At 45.3% G+C, this 20,295-nt stretch overlaps 1 protein-coding gene across 5 annotated transcripts in view; it reads left to right on the plus strand.

Annotated features, from left to right (window-relative positions):
- The first annotated feature begins 9,871 nt into the window (after positions 1 to 9,871).
- Positions 9,872 to 20,295, plus strand: part of LOC311137718 (AMP deaminase 3-like) — a 29,885-nt gene continuing 19,461 nt past the window's right edge. For 2 of the 5 annotated variants that reach the window (XM_084172274.1, XM_084172273.1), the window contains exon 1: positions 9,872 to 9,977. Coding sequence is in view for 1 of the 5 variants with exons in the window: in XM_084172272.1 (XP_084028398.1) it covers positions 11,188 to 11,209 (22 nt within the window). In the remaining 4 variants the exon portion in view is untranslated. Of the gene's footprint in view, positions 9,978 to 11,065; positions 11,210 to 19,644; positions 19,729 to 20,295 lie in introns of those variants that run through there. The other 3 variants (XM_084172272.1, XM_084172275.1, XM_084172276.1) reach the window with 3 other exon arrangements.

Here is a 20,295-nt window from a genome sequence, read left to right on the forward strand (position 1 = left end):
GTGCATTTGGTATATCGATTTAGATCCTTCTTGCTGGTTTTAATAAAATTGTAATTGTATTTCCTTTTTTTTTTTTATAGATGTATTCAAACTGTGAAAAATGAAGTGAGAAAAAGGCTAGTTCAAGCCATGCTAGAGAGGGATGTGTGAGATTATACAAGGCAATGTCAGGATTATTTATTTATTTTACAACGCAATATGTTCAGTATAGCAGCGGTTCACAGCCTCTTCCATTCCGAGGACCACCAAATCACTGTCAACAGCTCTTGAGGACCACCATTCACAGAGTCTCAGAATTTTTTTACATAAAATATCTTGGCTGTCAAATTTTGAGTCAATTTTATCTGTGAATGTAACAGATTAAAGGCCTATTATTATAAACAATTTGTATTGTGAAAAGTAATGTAAAATTGCTTATTATACCATAAATACTCCCAACTGTTATTATTTTGGGAATCAATAAAATGTACGGACCACCTACAGTACCCCAGTGGACCACCAGTGGTCCGCAGACCACAGGTTGGAAACCACTGCAGTAAAGCATATATTTTGAGTGCAATATGTGCCTGTATAGTTTTCTTCAATCAAGGCATTGAATAAAGGTGGAGGTTAGTGTTAATTCTGTGCACAACACTTTTACATTTCAAATCACTCATTATTCACTGAAAGGTTAACATACAGTACAGTACTAAAGGTATCCCCATTAACAAGTATGGCCCTGCCAAAGTACATAGATCAGGTCATCTACAGTGGGGGAAAAAAGTATTTAGTCAGCCACCAATTGTGCAAGTTCTCCCACTTAAAAAGATGAGAGAGGCCTGTGATTTTCATCATAGGTACACGTCAACTATGACAGACAAATTGAGAAAACAAAATCCAGAAAATCACATTGTAGGATTTTGTAGCAAAATTCCCAGAACCACACGGGGGGACCTAGTGAATGACCTGCAGAGAGCTGGGACCAAAGTAACAAAGCCTACCATCAGTAACACACTATGCCGCCAGGGACTCAAATCCTGCAGTGCCAGACGTGTCCCCCTGCTTAAGCCAGTACATGTCCAGGCCCGTCTGAAGTTTGCTAGAGTGTATTTGGATGATCCAGAAGAGGATTGGGAGAATGTCATATGGTCAGATGAAACCAAAATATAACTTTTTGGTAAAAACACAACTCGTCGTGTTTGGAGGACAAAGAATGCTGAGTTGCATCCAAAGAACACCATACCTACTGTGAAGCATGGGGGTGGAAACATCATGCTTTGGGGCTGTTTATCTGCAAAGGGACCAGGACGACTGATCCGTGTAAAGGAAAGAATGAATGGGGCCATGTATCGTGAGATTTTGAGTGAAAACCTCCTTCCATCAGCAAGGGCATTGAAGATGAAACGTGGCTGGGTCTTTCAGCATGACAATGATCCCAAACACACCGCCCGGGCAACGAAGGAGTGGCTTCGTAAGAAGCATTTCAAGGTCCTGGAGTGGCCTAGCCAGTCTCCAGATCTCAACCCCATAGAAAATCTTTGGAGGGAGTTGAAAGTCTGTGTTGCCCAGCAACAGCCCCAAAACATCACTGCTCTAGAGGAGATCTGCATGGAGAAATGGGCCAAAATACCAGCAACAGTGTGTGTAAACCTTGTGAAGACTTACAGAAAACGTTTGACCTATGTCATTGCCAACAAAGGGTATATAACAAAGTATTGAGAAACTTTTGTTATTGACCAAATACTTATTTTCCACCATAATTAGCAAATAAATTCATTAAAAATCCTACAATGTGATTTTCTGGAAAAAAAAATCTCATTTTGTCTGTCATAGTTGACGTGTACCTATGATGAAAATTACAGGCCTCTCTCATCTTTTTAAGTGGGAGAACTTGCACAATTGGTGGCTGACTAAATACTTTTTTTCCCCACTGTACTTTGTTGCCACAACAACAACATAAGGGTTTCAAATGGACAACAACGGTAATTACATTTTACATTTTTAGTCATTTAGCAGACGCTCTTATCCAGAGCGACTTACAGGAGCAATTAGGGTTAAGTGCCTTGCTCAAGGGCACATCGACAGATTTTTCAACTAGTAGGCTCAGGGATTAGAACCAGCGACCTTTCGGTTACTGGCACAACGCTCTTAACCACTGAGCTACCTGCCGCCCCATGCAGTACAGCAATTGCAATGCAAGTTCAATGAGAAATAAGTCACCATTGCACGTATTTCTTTACTCCTTTAAAGCGCTCAGATTCTTTATATAATGAAAAGCGCTAAAAAAAAGTTTTATAAATTAAATTACCACTTTTATCTTATGCATCATTAGACTAGTTTGACACAATGTATCATAGGCATTATATTACAAAAAAGGCGACCCACAATTGTAGCGGGTGATTGTGACAAGAGTCTGGCGCAGGAGGGTAAATCACAGAATAAATGGTTTATTCGGCAATACAGCTGTACGCAGCAATGCGTAACACACTCCAGTGCGGTAATACGGCGCACTGGAGAAAACAAGGCACACGGGTGAATATCCCGGCGATACAAAATACAATATAGCTCCACCGAGCTATAGTAACCTCCACAATAAACAATCACACACAAAGACAAGGGGGCAGAGGGAACACTAATACAGGTACTGATGAGGGGATATGAACCAGGTGTGTGTAATAAACAAGACAAAACAAATGGAATGATGAAATGAGGAGCGGCAGTGGCTAGAATGCCGGTAACGACGAACGGCGAAGCCTGCCCGAACAAGAAGAGGAGGCAGCTCCGGAGGAAGTCGTGACAACAATAACATTCTATGGAAAGTTCAGTTTGTGGTGAAATACAGTATATCACTGTATTTGGTTTCCCTTCCCACATTCAGGGCATTTATGTAGTTTTTCTCCTGTGTGAACGAGCATGTGAAGCCGTAACATCTTTGCGATGTTTAACGTTTTACCACACTCCTTACAAGAGAATGACCTCTCTCCTGTGTGTTTTAACATATGAACCTTAGGAGCCAGACTGCGTAAATGTTCTCCCGCACTCTTTGCAAGAGAACGGTGTCTCCCCTGTGTGAGTGCGGCAGTGTACAGTCAAACCTCCAAACTGTTTGAATTTTTTACCACACTCCTCACAAGTGTGTGACTTAACATTGGAGTGAACATGTTTATAACTGGCCAGCTGAGTGAGGTTAAGAAAGCTTTTTCCACAATCCTCAAAGAGGCAGGACTTTTCTGGTTTGGGCCTGTGTGTGTATTGGTGCCTCTGAAGACCCTGCAGAAGACCAAAGCTCTTCCCACACTCTTCACAAGAATGGGGTTTGATACCAGTATGGTTTGACTGAAGCTCTTGCAACAGAACATAATTTCCTCACAGATTTTTCTCACTGTCCATCGTCAGGTGCTTCCTTAGGCACTATGCATATCGGAGGTGCTTGTCGCATTTTGTGCAACAGTATGTTCTGTCAGCATCATGAATTGTTAGGTGCTGCTTTAAGCGTGATGCAGTACGGAAGCTCTTCTCACACTGTGTACAAAAGAAAGACTGAATCAGACTTAGAATCCTCTTGTGGCGAATCCGAACTGTCTGCTTGGTTTGCTGGCTGGTCACTTAGATTATCTTCTTCCAGTGTGTTCATCTGTTCAGTGTACTCAATGCGTATCTCATCTATTTGAATCTTTATTTCAGCTGAATCAATGTCATTTGCCCTGTTCTCTGGATCATTGCGGCTGTGGTGTTCTTTCATCAAGTTCTCCATCTTGATAGACGGAGGGAGAGGTGCAGTCTAATTTTCTGTTTGCTGAAAAAAGACAAAACATTTTGTCAATAGAAGAGAATAGAATAAGGCATGGCTAATGCAAACAAGCTACCCACTGGGCACACCGTGTCATTTCAACGTGGATCATTTGGTAATATGTGGCTGATACGTTGATCAATGAGATTACAACCTATATTCACCCACTCAAAAATACATTTTACTTTTTGAGTGGGTGAATATAGGTTACTACATGATTTACATGGTTACTACATGATTCCAAATGTGTTATTTCATTGTTTTATTCTACAATGAAGAAAATAGTGAAAATAAAGAAAAACCCTTGAATGAGTAGGTGTGTCCAAACTTTTGACTGGTACTGTATATACACACACACAACCGTTAATGTGTTATTTACATTTTAGTCATTAAGCATACACTCCTATTCAGAGCGATTTACAGTAGTGAGTGCATACATTTTGGTACTGGCCACCCGTGAGAATCGAACCCACATCCCTGGCGACTAAGCAACACTGTGCTTCATCTAATAGCATAATCAAATTAGCTGGATTGAGGTTGAGATTACATTAAAAGTACATGGTGCAAGTGATCAATGCCGTTCGAGATTCTACACACAATACAGCAATTTTGGATTAACGTTACATAAGAATAAATTTATAGTTTCAGTAACCTCAAAATGTGGCCATGTTACTCATTTTAAGGTTGAATGTTACATTCGTTTGTAAGATAGTCTTAACTTTAGACTATTTACTGTACTGTATTAGAAAAGTAATATTAAATTGTGTTTAGTTGACAACGCAATCAAAGATCAACATTTAAAGGATATATTTACTGCTTAAATAGTTCAATCTAAGATACTGGCTTAATCCCATTCTTTAATTTTTATTTACATTTACATTTTAGTCATTTAGCAGACGCTCTTATCTAGAGCGACTTACAGTTTTAGTGAGTGCATACATTTTTCATACATTTTATTTGAGTTGAGTTGGAGACGTGAAGCCAACATATAATTTGTTAATTTGTTTTGTCAACAAATTAATAGGCTATTTATTGTATTTCAAAAGTGATATTGAATTGTGTTTGGTCGACATCATCAATCTGGGCATTAGGCATTATCACAATGCTAATACCGAATGGGACCAAAATATTGTGGGTCGAATGCACAACAAGAAAACACACAACTACTGCTATTATAATTTAGTATAGAAGTCAAAATACCTGTAGCTATGTTCGCACTTGGACATCATCAAAAACAACGGCGCAAAGCACACAGCATGCTTTAGAAGTCTGCTTCCTTCTTCTAACGAAGAAGAAACAGAGAGCACTTTGGCGCCATCTACTGTGCAGGAGGGACGTGCAGAAGTCATGAATCTGGTTAATTTAGTGCTTTTTTATTTTCTAAAACAGTGACACCACGGTGGTTCTCGTTCTAAGAGGATGCTATAATAAATACATAATAAAATGTTCACATTTATTTGAGTACTGGGAATTTATTTTCCGTGCATATATGCCGATACGTTGAATATGAAATCGTGATTTTTTTTCAAGGGCATCTTTGTGGCGTCAGCTGCGAACGTTCCACACAGATGTTCAATGAGCTAAGGTCACTAGGCCTAATCACATTTTAATAAATTCTAAACTACTACTGTAATGAAAATAAAAGCCAATAAACTGAATAATTATTGTCAAACTATTATTTGTATTCAATTATTGAATTAGGCCTATTGTATTTAATTTTACATTAGGCCTATTCAAGTGGTTTTGACTAACTTTGATGAGGTGGATGGCTGCTATGTCATAATGTACATAATGTCATAATGATGCATTCTTTTGTTAAAATAAGACATTCTATAGACAAGTCATTACACTCTTCCTGAACTGAGGTAGGCCATATAATTAACGAAATAATCTCATATACATTACTTTTATGTTATGAGAACTTTATTTTATCAATAATTGTAAGAAAAACTTCTCTATTATGTTTTGTGATTTTGTGACAAAAAAATATGTACAAAACGAGGAAAAATAAAACAGATCTTGTCTTTCTGTTTTCAAGAATATATTGTTGAGACTGTATAGTCAAATCCTACGTGTGCAAATTATCTGGATGTCCAAATTGAAGGTAGGCCTTAGTTTGTGAATCTGTCATTTTTATGAATTTATGAACATTTTGGGAGGAATTGGAATGTCCTTTGAAAGTGGAAAAACACTAGTTTATAATAACAACTTTGATCAAATTCTATTGAAATATCTGCAATCTATTCTATATTCTTATTCTCAAACATGCTTTTTGTTGTTGTTTGCTCCTCCACTGTGACTCTCACAGCCATGAAAGACAGATGGAAGTCCAGCTCTCCATTGGCTAGGACACCAGAGACCAGTCAGAACAGTTCTGAGAACAGCCTGACAGACATCCTCAGTGTCCGGCGTGCCAGTAATATTGTCCTACAGCCAATGCCACCAGGGAGAAGGAATAGCCGATCCCACTTCCACAACATGGATGTGACTGAAGAGAGGGCTGACATGGGAAGGCCTCCAATGGCCACTCCACCCATCATGCTCCCACTGCTCACTGTGACCTCTCTCACTGTCCAAAGGAGAAAAAACACCTCTAAGGTGCCTCGCACGCCTCATCTGCAGCTGGAGGGACAAATGTGTAGCATGTGTCTGGGTCCAGTCAAAACCAAAACCAGTGGGAGCACATTTACCTCCAGCCACAAGCAGTTGCCAGAGGTTAAACCCAGCAGACCACAGACACCAGGAGGCATCCCTAGGAGGACCAAGGTATGCTCCACTGCAGCCAAGGCAGTAGCTCCTTTATCTGGGACTCCATGCAGCCAGTCTGAGGTCAGGATCCAGGCCAATCCTCCCCAGAGGTCTAATGATGACAGAATATGCCCTTCAGGATCTACTAGAGATGAATATTAATCCACTTGATATTCTAGTTAGGCCAATGTTAACTTATCCTCAGCATGTGCCAACGAATTCTGTTTCTATAAAGTTTTATTGCAGTTGAAAATGATCTGTGGTGTGTGGAGTTGGTTTCATGTGAGCTATGATAGATTTAATAGAATGTTCATTTCTTCATTGGATTTGTTGATTTGTTGACCAAGGAGAAGAAGTAAGTGCTGACCGGACTAATTCAAATTTGTATTAATCCGAAGGAGGCACATCTGACTCACACCTTAGTTCCATAATTCTTCACATTTTCAAAGTATAGCAACATTGACAAATTCTCAGGTGGAACTATTTGTACTACAGTATTGGAAATGAGTTCCGTCAGGATCTATCCAAACACAGTGTTTATGAAATGCGAGAACGCTGAACAACATTTTCTGGCCTGTAGGCTTGTTTGTTGTAATATTTGGCCAAAGTTTTCTTCGCTTGAGTCAAGAGGCCATGTCTCAACTTGCACATAATGTATAAGAAGCAGGGTTATGTGGTAACCAGGTCTCTCTTGCCAAAATAACCCACTTTTGCAAGAAAGACCTGGATAGTGCCACATAACACAGTACTTATATAAATTATTTTATACAAATAATTAGTACCCCTTTATCTGGAATAGATGTAGTGCTGCCTTACATTTGTGAAACGTGAATTACATTTGTTTAGCCTTCAAACTGTGCTTCGTTTAAAGTACCGTTGGTTAGACTGCAAGGCAGTGACTGTATAGTTTTTATTTTGTTCTGAAGCATGACACTGTATGACACATCATGTCTCATCCTCTGTCTTTTGAAGAAAATTCCTCAGCATGATTTTATTATAACATTATTCATGTTTTTCTTTGCAACCCTCAAAAATAAATGTTGAACCCCATGTAACAACACATGATATCCCACAGAGGGCACTAAAGGTCTGTAATTAAAGGGGGTTGGAAAGCAGGGAGGAGAAGACTGCAGCACACATTCTATCTGAACACTTTGTACCTTGAACACCAACTGAACTTACTCACAGCCTCAAATATTTAAATGGAAGAAAATATAATATCTGCTCTGACACAGTAAATTAATAGATGATGATCCCTTGGGTTTTCACAGTCCATCATAATAAACACTTTTTGGCAACTTATGTATTATTGTCTAAGGTTCATTATAAAACACATTCTCTCCACCAAAGACATCACTCAAGTTTAAGAATTTCTGTAGAGATTTATATGGGGGCCAGTGCAAAGACTCACAACATTACCATTGCACTGTAAGATCAGCCATGCATCGTACCCAGTTTCTCTCTAAAAACATGCATGAGTGTATAAATGTGTGTATAAATTGTTCCAGAACTGGTTCAAGAAAGAAAAGAGAGAGATAGAGAGAGGACAAAGCATATAAGGATGTTGGGTTACATCTGAACACTTTCCATCATACTCTCAGTAAAGTTAGATTAGTTAGGCTACATGTGGTCGTGCATCCCCATAACTGAAACATAGCCTTCTTTCTTTCATGGTTTCACTTCATGGTGCAATTATTTGCATAAACTGGTAAAAAGTTGCATTCATTTCCAGGCCGGCAGTGAAGGGGTAAATCAGCTGTGTGCACTCAGTTTAGCTCACTAGCAGAATCTGTCTGCCACAGCTGCTGCACTAAGGCTAATCTTCTATTGACATTTTAGTCATTTAGCAGACACTCTTATCCAGAGCGACTTACAGTTAGTGAATGCATACATGTTTTTTTGTTTGTTTTGTTTGTTTTGTTTTTTGTTGTTTTTTTCATACTGGCCCCCCGTGGGAAACTAACCCACATCCCTGCCGGCCAAACCCTCCCCTACCTTGGACGACGCTGGACCAATTGTGCGCCGCCCATGGGTCTCCCGGTCGTGGCTGGCTGCCACAGAGCCTGGACACGAACCAGGATCTCTAGTGGCACAGCTAGCACTGCGATGCACTGCTAGCACTGCGATGCAGTTAGCTTCTTCAGTTAGATGCCAACTAATATTCATACATGGACAATAGGTGGGGCAGGAGGGAGAATGGTGTTCTTGATTTTGAGAAGAATTCCCCTTTTCTTTAGAGCTTCAAATTGAGATTGTTATCGTAAGCAACAACAAAAAATCTTCAGCGGTCACAGAGAGCGCTGACAATCAGAGGTGTTTCCAGTGGCAAACAACACAGAGCAGGTTAGAGCAGCTTCAAACCTAACCACACACACACACACACACACACACACACACAAAGACGCACATACACACACTGTGCACATGCACATACTATATGCTAATGATATCCAGATGCACTTGCAGACACATACAGTATGAAAGAAAAACAACAATGTCTGAATGCTGAGGTGAGAATGCAGCCTGGGGCATTCCATTGTTCTCTACCAGCATTTAAGAGCTAAGTACTGTTCAAGGTATGAGCATGTGCACTGGCCATACAGCAGGGTCAGTGCAATAACAAAAACCACTCATTTACGCTGACAGAGTTCATACACTAGTTGTGTGCAGCAATGTAAGCATGAGCGTCTTATTTAATCTAATTCAATGATATTACTACATGTTAAAGAGCATGAGAGTGTAGAGAACACTTCTTCTAACGCTGAATTGCTGTGAGTGATAAGGGAGCTGGTTGGTTATCTTTTATTCCTTCCTAAATGTAGAGGCCTCGTTGGCACAATGCTGGCACGATGGAACTGATTTGTCAAGTGAGCTCAAGACTACAGAGCCCACTCCTACGCTAAGCCTAAATAAATCTATGCTAATCCATGTTTCTATGTGTGTTCCTATGCCTCACTGTCAAAAATTGTTATTTCTTCTCATGAGAGTAAAGAGGTGGAGTATCATATTACCAGAGTACTGAATATGACGCAGATGTCACAGTCCTTCATAAGAGATGTTACATAATACAATACCAATGCCAAAATTACTCAAGCTATAATCTGGAGAGCGGTTGTGGTTGTGTGTGGCTCTGAGTGGGAGTGAGAGATGGGGAAGTGGGGGTTTTGGGACTGGGAAAGGCAGGACAGGATAGGACTGGCACACACACAAGTCTCTGTGGGATGTGCACGTACAACAGTAACGCTTTCCGAGGCGGAGTCAGGTTTCCCCCAATTGTTTCCCTGCAAATAGAGGAGAGGCCGTGAGACGCAGCTCAGCCATTAAAAAGATAAATAAATAGACCTAGTCCGCTGAGAGCACCACACACTCACTCCCCTCGTCTGATTCTGTAGCATCAGCACACAACACTGAACAAATAAACAACATACCTACCAACTTCTCCGCTTTGTTACACCTTGGGGTAAGTAGTAGGCCTGTGTCTCTACATTCTTCGGGGGTTTTGCATGTTTTCACTGGAGACTGATTACGTATTTTTGACTGCCCTCTAACTGTGTTTATAATCTGACTTGTTCCTGACACTTTCCATTTCCTGCCACTGGACCAGTGATTGTTATGACTACACTGCACAAATAGATCCAGGCATTTCTCACCCTGGTGTGTCAGCATACTACTATTGAATTACATTATGTTTGTTGTTTCTGTAATGGCTTAGGGGCACATGTGACTGTTGACACCCAGCGTATAGTAAGGGTAAAGGAGGCCACTCACAGCAAATAGGATTCAGTACTCTATGCCTGGTATCCTACGTCAAGGTCTATCAAAGCATGGGTTTGGGAATGTGTCCATTTGACTATAACATTGTAACCTTCTGTGTGTTTCATTCAGTGTAGCACAATGTTTCAGGGACAGAGTGTTCCATAAATTGTCATTAGCTCTAATGTGCACAGCACATTCTATTCTATCAGGTACTTGTGTTCTCGGTCCTGTTATGGACTATGGAATCCTGGTAAAGCTCAGTTGTCTGTCCAACACAGTGCAGGGCATGGTTGCTATGCTCCTGGCAGGCTGGCATGGCCCAGTTCCAGGCCTGGCTTTTAGTAGAGCCAGCTGGTGCAGACAAGCATATGTTTTAACTTTCCTGTTTAGCAGAGCGTCTTGCTTGCCTCCCTCAAAGACATGACCAGAAGATCAAAGGCAAAGAGGTTGCCTCCTGCCATTGATGATCTATTCAAGCAAGCATTAAGTCCTCTGCTCTCCTGTTCTCCTTACAACTGTTACAGTGTATGGTGGGAGGAGGGGGATCAGAAGGACATTAGGTTCACCCCCCATCACCCCATCTCTCATCTCTCAATGAGTGCTGAGTCACTGCCTCGCTAAGAGCCAGTTGTGACATACACAACTTGGATTAGCGGGTTTGGTCTCCATGACGCTCCCAGCCTCCTAAAATAGGAATACTCAAGACACAGAAATAACCAGCTGCTGCCTCATACAGAGACCAGGGTTGATAAACAACTGAGCGAATCCTGAGAAAGACACACAGAAAGAGTCATAACAGGGAGTCTCTCCTGCATCACAGTAGTGATCAACAGTCATACAAAGAGATTCACAAGAGAGACAGAGAGTCACCACTGGGTGATAGAGACTCACCACTCAGAGTCAGAGAGCCAGGCATGGCCCGGATCACTGCAGAAGGTAAGAGTGAGAGATAAAGCTACCTACTGACCATCCTGTTGTGTTGTGATGATGACAATGGGCGTTGTGTGAATAGCAGGGGTCATTGAATGTCTATGGCTTGGGGCACTCTGAGGGTCAGGATCTACTGGATTGAGCACTTCCTGTGTGCAAGAAAATACTGTGATGAAGCACAACTAGTTGACAATAGCCAAATGCTGAAAAAGGGGCATTTTCAGAGGAAATGACAATAAGTCAGGATGAGTCGCCAGTTTGATGATGTCATGTGTTTGGATTGTGTGTGATGGCGTATAGAGGCACTGACCTTCCTCATGGACACAAAGTCAACAACTAAATCATGACAACAACTAAATCACTCAGTAAATTACTCAGTTTATTGTCCCCATATACACTGTTGTTGTTGCGATGAGTCAACCTACAGGAAGGAGGTCAGAGACTTAGCAGTGTGGTGCCGGGACAACAACTTCTCCCTCAATGTCAAGGAGACCAAGGAGCTTATCGTCGACTATGGGAAAAACAGGGAAGAGCACTCCCCCATCCACATCTACGGGGCTGTTGTGGAGCGGGTCGAGAGCTTTAAGTTCCTTGGCGTCCACATCACTAAGGACTTAACATGGTCCACACACACCTGCACAGTCGTGAAGAGGGCACGGCAGCGTCTGTTCCCCCTCAGGAGGAAGAAAATATTTGGCATGGGCTCTCAGATCCTCAAAAGGTTCTACAGCTGCACCATCGAGAGCATCTTGACCGGCTGTATCACCGCTTGGTATGGCAGTTGCACCGCCCTTGACCGCAAAGCGGTACAAAGGGTGATGCAGACAGCCCAGTACATCACTGGGGCCGAGCTCCCTGCCATCCATATCAGGAGGTGTAAGAAATGGCCAAAGACTCCAGCCAACCAAGTCATAGACTGTTCACTCTGCTACCGTCGGGCAAATGGTACCAGAGCATCGGCTCTCGGACCAACAGGCTCAGAGACAGCTTCTACCTCCAAGCCATAATGCTGCTAAACAGCCAGACTGCTAAATAGTCAATTATCTGCACTGACTCCATCTTGCACTGACCCTGTGCACACTCACTAGACTTTATATACACACCATATACACACACTACACTGTCACTCCTACACAAATCCCTCACACATTCAAACACTACATACGCACGCATGCACGCACGCACACACACACACACTTTTACGCTGATCATTTGCTGATGATACTATATTTTACTCTTATTATTATATATCCGGATGCCTAGTCAATTTACCCTGCCTTTATGTACATACAGTGCATTCGGAAAGTATTCAGACCCCTTGAATTTTTCCACATTTTGTTAAGTTAGAGCCTTACTCTAAAATGGATTAAATAAAATTTTCCCTCATCAATCTACAGTATTCAGACCCTTTGCTATGAGACTCGAAATTGAGCTGTTTCCATTGATCATCCTTGAGCTGTTTCTACAACTTCATTGGAGTCAACCTGTGGTAAATTCAATTGATTGGACATGATTTGGAAAGAGACACACCTGTTTATATTTGGTCCCACAGTTGACAGTGCATGTCTGAGCAAAAACCAAGCCATGAGGTCTAAGGAATTGTCCGTAGAGCTCCGAGACAGGATTGTGTCGAGGCACAGATCTGGGGAAGGGTACCAAAATATTGTCTGCAGCATTGAAGGTCTCCAAGAACACAGTGGCCTCCATCATTCTTAAATGGAAGAAGTTTGGTACCACCAAGACTCTTCCTAGAGCTGGCCACCTGGCCAAACTGAGCAATCTGGGAAGAACGGCCTTGGTCAGGGAGGTGACCAAGAACCCAATGGTCACTCTGACAGAGCTCAAGAGTTCCTCTGTGGAGATGGGAGAACCTTCCAGAAGGACAATCATCTCTGCAGCACTCCACCAATCAGGCCTTTATGGTAGAGTGGCCAGACAGAAGCCACTCCTCAGTAAAAGGCACACGACGGCCCGCTTGGAGTTTGCCAAAAGGCACCTAAAGGACTCTCAGACCATGAGAAACAAGATTATCTCTTTGGCCTGAATTCCAAGCGTCACATCTTGAGGAAACCTGGCACCATCCCTACTGTGAAGCATGGTGGTGGCAGCATCATGCTGTGGGGATGTTTTTCAGCGGCAGGGACTGGGAGACTAGCTCAGTTGGTAGAGCATGGCGCTTGCAACGCCAGGGTTGTGGGTTCATTTCCCACGGGGGGCCAGTATGAAAAATGTATGCACTCACTAACTGTAAGTCGCTCTGGATAAGAGCGTCTGCTAAATGACTAAAATGTAAATGTAAAATGTAGTCAGGAACGAGGGAAAGATGAACGGCGCAAAGTACAGAGATCCTTGACGAAAATCTGGTCCAGAGCACTCAGGATATCAGACTGGGGTGAAGGTTCACCTTCCAACAGGACAACGACCCTAAGCACACAGCCAAGACAACGCATGAGTGACTTGGGACAAGTCTCTGAATGTCTTTGAGTGGCCCAGCCAGAGCCCGGACTAGAACCCGATCGAATTGGAGAGACCTGAAAATAGCTGTGCAGCGACGCTCCCCATCCAACCTGACAGAGCTTGAGAGGATCTGGAGAGAAGAATGGGAGAAATTCCCCAAATACAGGTGTTACAAGCTTGTAGCGTCATACCCAAGAAGACTCAAGGCTGTAATCGCTGCCAAAGGTGCGTCAACAAAGTACTGAGTAAAGTGTGTGAATAGTTATGTAAATGTGATATTCCCGTTTTTTATTTGTAATAAATGTGCAAAAATGTCTACAAACCTTTTTTTTGCTTTGTCATTATGGTGTATTGTGTGTAGATTGATAAGGGAAAAAAACAATTTAATCCATTTTAGAATAAGGCTGTAACGTAACAAAATGTGGAATAAGTCAAGGGGTCTGAATACTTTCTGAATGCACTGTATATACTTCAAGTACCTCGTACCTCTGCACATTGATCTGGTACTTGTACTCTGCATCGTTGGGAAAGGTTCGTAAACAAGTATTTCACTGTAAAGTCTACACCAGTGATAAATAACATTTGATTTGATTTGATTTGATGAGACTTACCCAGCTGTTGTTGGGACGACTCGTCGGAAATGCGGCCTTCCTAGAGGCGCTGGCCGAGGAACATGGGGGAAAGTTCCAAAGCATTGTAGGCCTATTTTAAGGCACTGGGGTTGTTGAATGATCTTAGTTGGCTTGAGTTCCATGTCAACATTTAGTGAAAGTGAGCCAACATCGAAGCACTCATTTGATAGGGTGGTGCTTAATGTTCCTTTTCCCTGCTTGTCGTTCTACACAGTATCCGTGACGTCTGACTGGGGAACTGGCCAACTGACCCACTCAGTCACAGATGCTACCCTAACAGTGGCACTAGTATTAATAGTCACATGTGGAGACATGGTCAATAAAATAAGAACACAGCAAGCATTGTAGACTGGTAGTTGGATAGCAACCAAAGTTGTGTCACTCCAAAATGGCTAAGCTAAGTGAATCAGCAGAATCAGTTGGTTGCAAATGGAAACACGATAATGTAAGGCTTGAGGGCTACACAAATAAACATTTAAAATATACAAGGTCCTGGGAACCAAGAGTAATATAGTCTGCAAATAACTGCATACTAAAACAACAAACACTGTAGGTTGTCTTTGCCTTTTACAGTAGAAATGGACCTCAAGATTGTTAACCCCTCATTTTCTCTGTCTGCTTGGTCTGACTGGGAATATTCTGTGTCATTTAATGTGAATGGAGTTGTTTTTGTGCTACAACTCAGAAACAGACCACAGAACTGAAAGACGTGAACGAAACCATGTTTGTTGCACAACTGTGACAAGGTGTGAAAGAAGGAGTCAGGCACAGGAGGTGAAATACCATCCAGACACAGAGGAGAGGCCCAGAGACAACACCTGCATACTCCCGGCCTCATGCATTGTGGCCAGAGTTTAATCCGTCCAGAGTTTAATCAGTTTGCATAAATCAAACGCCCCAAGCGTCAAATGAAACTGTACAAGGGAAAACATCCACCTTGGCAATAACACAGTGAAATGTAGCTCAACCGAGCTACACGCTCTCACAACAAAACAATCACTCACAAAGACAAGGGGAACAGAGGGAACACTTATACACATACTAATTAGGGGAATGAGCACCAGGTGTGTGTGATTGACAAGACATGACAAGTGGATTGATGAGAATGGGATCGGCAGTAGCTAGTACTCCGGTGACGACGAACGGCGAAGCCTGCCCGAACCAGGAGGGGGGGGGCAGCCTCGGCGGAAGTCGTGACAGTACCCCCCCCCCTGACGCGCGGCTCCAGCAGTGCGTCGACCACGGCCTCTGGGATGGCCAGGAGGACGCGGAGCAGGGTGAGTCGGATGGAGACGGTGGAAATCCCTCAACAGGGAGGGATCGAGGATGTCCCGCCTTGGGACCCAGCACCGTTCCTCCGGACCGTACCCCTCCCACTCCACGAGATACTAAAGGCCCCCCACCCGACGCCTCGAATCCAGGATGGAACGGACCGAGTACGCCGGGGCACCCTCAATGTCCAGAGGAGGTGGAGGAACCTCCCGTACCTCAGACTCCTGGAGCGGACCAGCTACCACCGGCCTGAGGAGAGACACATGAAACGAGGGGTTAATACGGTAATCAGGGGGGAGTAGCAACCTGTATGTCACCTCGTTTATTCTCCTCTTGACTTTAAACGGCCCCACAAACCGCGGGCTCAGCTTCCGGCAGGGCAGGCGGAGGGGCAGATTCCGGGTCGAGAGCCAGACCCGATCCCCCGGTACGAACACCGGGGCCTCCCTGCGGTGGTGGTCAGCGTGGGCCTTCTGACGACGTACGGCGCACTGGAGGCGAGCGTGGGCAGCGTCGCAAGTCTCCTCCGCGCGCCGAAACCAGTCATCCACTGCGGGATCCTCGGTCTGGTTCTGGTGCCACGGTGCCAGGACCGGTTGGCAACCCAAAACACATTGGAAGGGTGTTAGGTTAGTGGAGGAGTGGCGGAGAGAGTTCTGAGCATATTCTGCCCATGGCAGGAACACCGACCACTCCCCCGGCCGTTCCTGTCAGTAGGTCCGCAGGAACCTACCCACATCTTGATTCACCCTTTCCACCTGCCCATTGCTCTCGGGGTGAAAACCAGAGGTCAGGCTGACCGAGACCCCCAGACGTTCCATGAACTTCTTCCAGACTCTAGATGTGAACTGGGGACCTTGGTCAGACACTATATCCTCTGGTACCCCGTAGTGCCGGAAGACGTGAGTAAACAGAGCCTCTGCAGTTTGTAGGGCCATGGGGAGACCGGGCAGAGGAAGGAGGCGGCGGGACTTTGAAAAGCGGTCCACAACGACCAGGATAGTGGTGTTACCTTGGGAGGGGGGAAGATCAGTGAGAAAGTCAAAACTCAGGTGAGACCATGGTCGTTGTGGAACTGGTAAAGGTTGTGGCTTACTCGCTGGGAGGTGCCTAGGTGCCTTACTCTGAGCACACACTGAGCATGAGGAAACATACACCCTCACGTCCTTAGCCAAGGTAGGCCACCAGTACTTCTCGGTCAGGCAGCGCATTGTACGATCGATACCTGGGTGACCAGAGGAGGGTGACGTGTGTGCCCAGTAGATCAGACGATCACGGATAAGCGCAGGCACGTACTGCAGCCCAGCTGGACACTGCGGTGGAGATGGATCTGTGCGTAATGCCTGCGCTATATCTACATCCATCGCCCATACTACCGGCGCCACCATGCATGAGGCCAGGAGTATGCGGGTGTTGTCTCTGGGTCTCTCCTCTGTGTCATACAGCCGAGACAGTGTGTCTGCCTTCACGTTCTTCGTACCCGGAATGTATGAGAGTGTGAAATCAAACCGGGTGAAGAAGAGGGCCCACCTGGCCTGGCAAGGATTCAGCCTCCTCGCTGCCCGAATGTACTCCAGGTTATGGTGGTCTGTCCAGACGAGGAAAGGGTGTTTCACCCCTTCGAGCCAATGTCTCCACACCGTCAAAGCTCGGACAACAGCCAGCAGCTCCCGATCACCAACGCCGTAGTTCTGCTCCGCCAAGCTGAGCTTCTTAGAAAAGAAGGCACAGGGGCGGAGCTTGGGTGGCGTGCCCGAGCGTTGGGATAAGACAGCTCCTATCCCTACCTCGGACGCATCCACCTCCACTACGAACGGTAGTGATGGATCGGGGTGGGCCAGCACCGGGGCTGAGGTGAACAGACCCCGCAATCTACTGAATGCCAAATCAGCCTCAGCAGACCAGCGGAGCCGGGATGGCACACCCTTCAACAAGGAGGTAATGGGAGCTGCGACCTTGCCAAACCCTGAATAAACCTTCGATAGTAGTTGGCAAAGCCAAGGAAGCGCTGCACCTCCTTTACCGTGGTTGGAGTCTTCCAATTACGCACGGCTGCAATGCGGTCTCCCTCCATCTCCACACCTGTGGTGGTAATGCGATATCCGAGGAAGGAGATTGACTGCTGGAAAAACTCACACTTCTCTGCCTTGGCATAAAGATAATTTTCCAGCAGTCAGACCAGTACTTTGCGAACCAGGGACACATGCTCAGCGCGCGTAGCGGAATACACCAGGATGTCATCGATGTAGACCACCACACCGTGACTAAGCATGTTCCGAAACACCTCGTTCACAAAGGACTGGAAAACCCATGGAGCATTCATCAAACCATAGGGCATTACCAGGTATTCATAATGACCCGAGGTTGTGCTGAATGCTGTTTTCCACTCACCAGGTTGTAGGCACTCCTGAGTTCTAATTTGGTGAAAAAACGGGCCCCATGCATTGACTCAATCACTGAAGGAATGAGGGGAAGAGGATAACTAAATCGTACCGTCACATTATTCAGTGGTCGATAATCAATGCATGGGCTTAAACCGCCATCTTTCTTCTTCACAAAGAAGAAACTCGAGGAGGCAGGTGAAGTGGAGGGATGTATATACCCCTGGCGCAGGGACTCGGTGACATATATTTCCATAGCCTCCATTTCAGCCTGCGACAGGGGATACACATGACTCCTGGGAGGTACAGCGTCTACCCGAAGGTTTATCGCGCAATCCCCCTCCCGATGAGGTGGTAATTTAGTCGCTTGCATCTTGGAAAACGCGAGAGCCAGATCATGGTATTCGGAGGGAATGCGCACCACCGTGGTCGCACCAACGGAAACACCTAGACACCTACCTGGACACTCACGCGACCACCCCGTAAGAACCCTCTGCGGCCATGAGAAATTGGGGTTGTGAAGGGCTAACCACGGGATACCCAAGAATACAGGGTAAGCAGGAGACTCAATGATCATAAAGGTGATCTGCTCAACATGTGTCTCCTGCGTAATCATGGTGACTGGTACAGTAACTTCCTTGACCAACCCGGACCCTTAATGGTCGACTATCTAGTGCTCTGATGGGGAGTGGAATGGTTAGGGGAACCAATGAAATGCCTTGACGGTGTGCAAATGCCCTGTCCATAAAATTCCCAGCTGCGCCTGAATCGACTAGCGCCTTACACTGGGAACCGACCAAGTGATCTGGAAAGGAGATAGATAAAGTACAGTGCGCCGCAAAGGGCTCTGAACACGTTTGGGTGTTCGTTACCTGGGGTGATGCGTGAGTACCCTGCCTACCGCCTCCAGCCCCAAAAGAACGTTGACTGCGACATGAGGTGGATTGTCCCTTCGTGCCACCAGAGTGGCACTGTCGCTGTCCTCCTGCGCTCTCTCGACCGGCGGCTCCCCCCAGCTCCATCTGCTCGGGGTCAGAGTCGTCCGGAGTGGAAACGGGCAGACCCCTACCAGGATGTCCTCTGGCTGCTAGCAGATTGTCCAGCCGGATGGCCATGTCCACCAGTTGGGAGAACGATAGCATGGCATCCCGGCAGGCTAGCTCCCGTCGGACGTCCTCCCTTAGGTGGCACTGGAAATGGTCTATCAGGGCCCGCTCGTTCCACCCGGACCCCGCTGCCAGCGTCCGGAACTCCAGCGCGTAGTCCTGAGCGGTCCTCGTCCCCTGCCTTAGATTAACCAGTCGTTCGCCCGCCTCTCGACCCTCAGGCGGGTGATCAAAAACGGCCCTAAAGAGGCGAGTAAACTCCCTGTAGTTCTTCAACGTGGTACCTCCCTCATTCCATACCACGTTGGCCCACTCCAGGGCTACTCCCACAAAGGCAGGAAACGAGGACGGATACCTTCTCCCGCTCCCAGGGCTCCGGTCTGATGCTGGAGAAATACAACTCCAGTTGGAGTAGGAATCCCTTACAGCGCGCTGCAGTCCCGTCAAACACCGGTGGCCGGGATATCTGGATCCCTCCAGGGGCTGGGGTGTAGGTGGCTGGATCCGGTTGACCAGCTGGTCTCGATAGATCGGATCCTCTCCTCTCCAGGCATTCTACCACCTGAAGAACCCGATCCATCGCTTCCCCCAAACTGGCCAACATCGAGGAATGCTCCTGGACCCTTGCCACAACTCCAGGCATGCGGTCTTCTCGTGCTGACTCCATATCAGATCAGGTGAGTGATTCTGTGACGAGGTGTGAAAGAAGGAGTCAGGCGCAGGAGGTAAAATACCGAAGTCCAGAGTTTAATCCGTTTGCATAAATCAAACGCCCCAAGCGTCAAACGAAACTGTACAAGGGAAAACATCCACCTTAGCAATAACACAGTGAAATGTAGCTCAACCGAGCTACACGCTCTCACAACAAAACAATCACTCACAAAGACAAGGGGAACAGAGGGAACACTTATACATATACTAATTAGGGGAATGAGCACCAGGTATGTGTGATTGACAAGACATGACAAGTGGAGTGATGAGAATGGTATCGGCAGTAGCAAGTACTCTGGTGACGACGAACGCCGAAGCCTGCTCGAACCAGGAAGGGGGGCAGCTTCGGCGGAAGTCGTGACAACAGTGGTTTTGTGAAACTGCCAGGCAGAAACAAATATCACAGTAACCAGATCTACCCTGAACCAAGCCTATGGACAATTCTGTAGAACAAGAAAGGAATCATTTCTAAACCTTTTTTGGGAGGAGGGGGGAGGCAGTCACCTAATATGGTCCACCTAATATGGTCATAA

Source organism: Coregonus lavaretus, assembly GCF_964263955.1.
Source record: "Coregonus lavaretus genome assembly, chromosome: 11".
Classification (NCBI taxonomy): Eukaryota; Metazoa; Chordata; class Actinopteri; order Salmoniformes; family Salmonidae; genus Coregonus; species Coregonus lavaretus.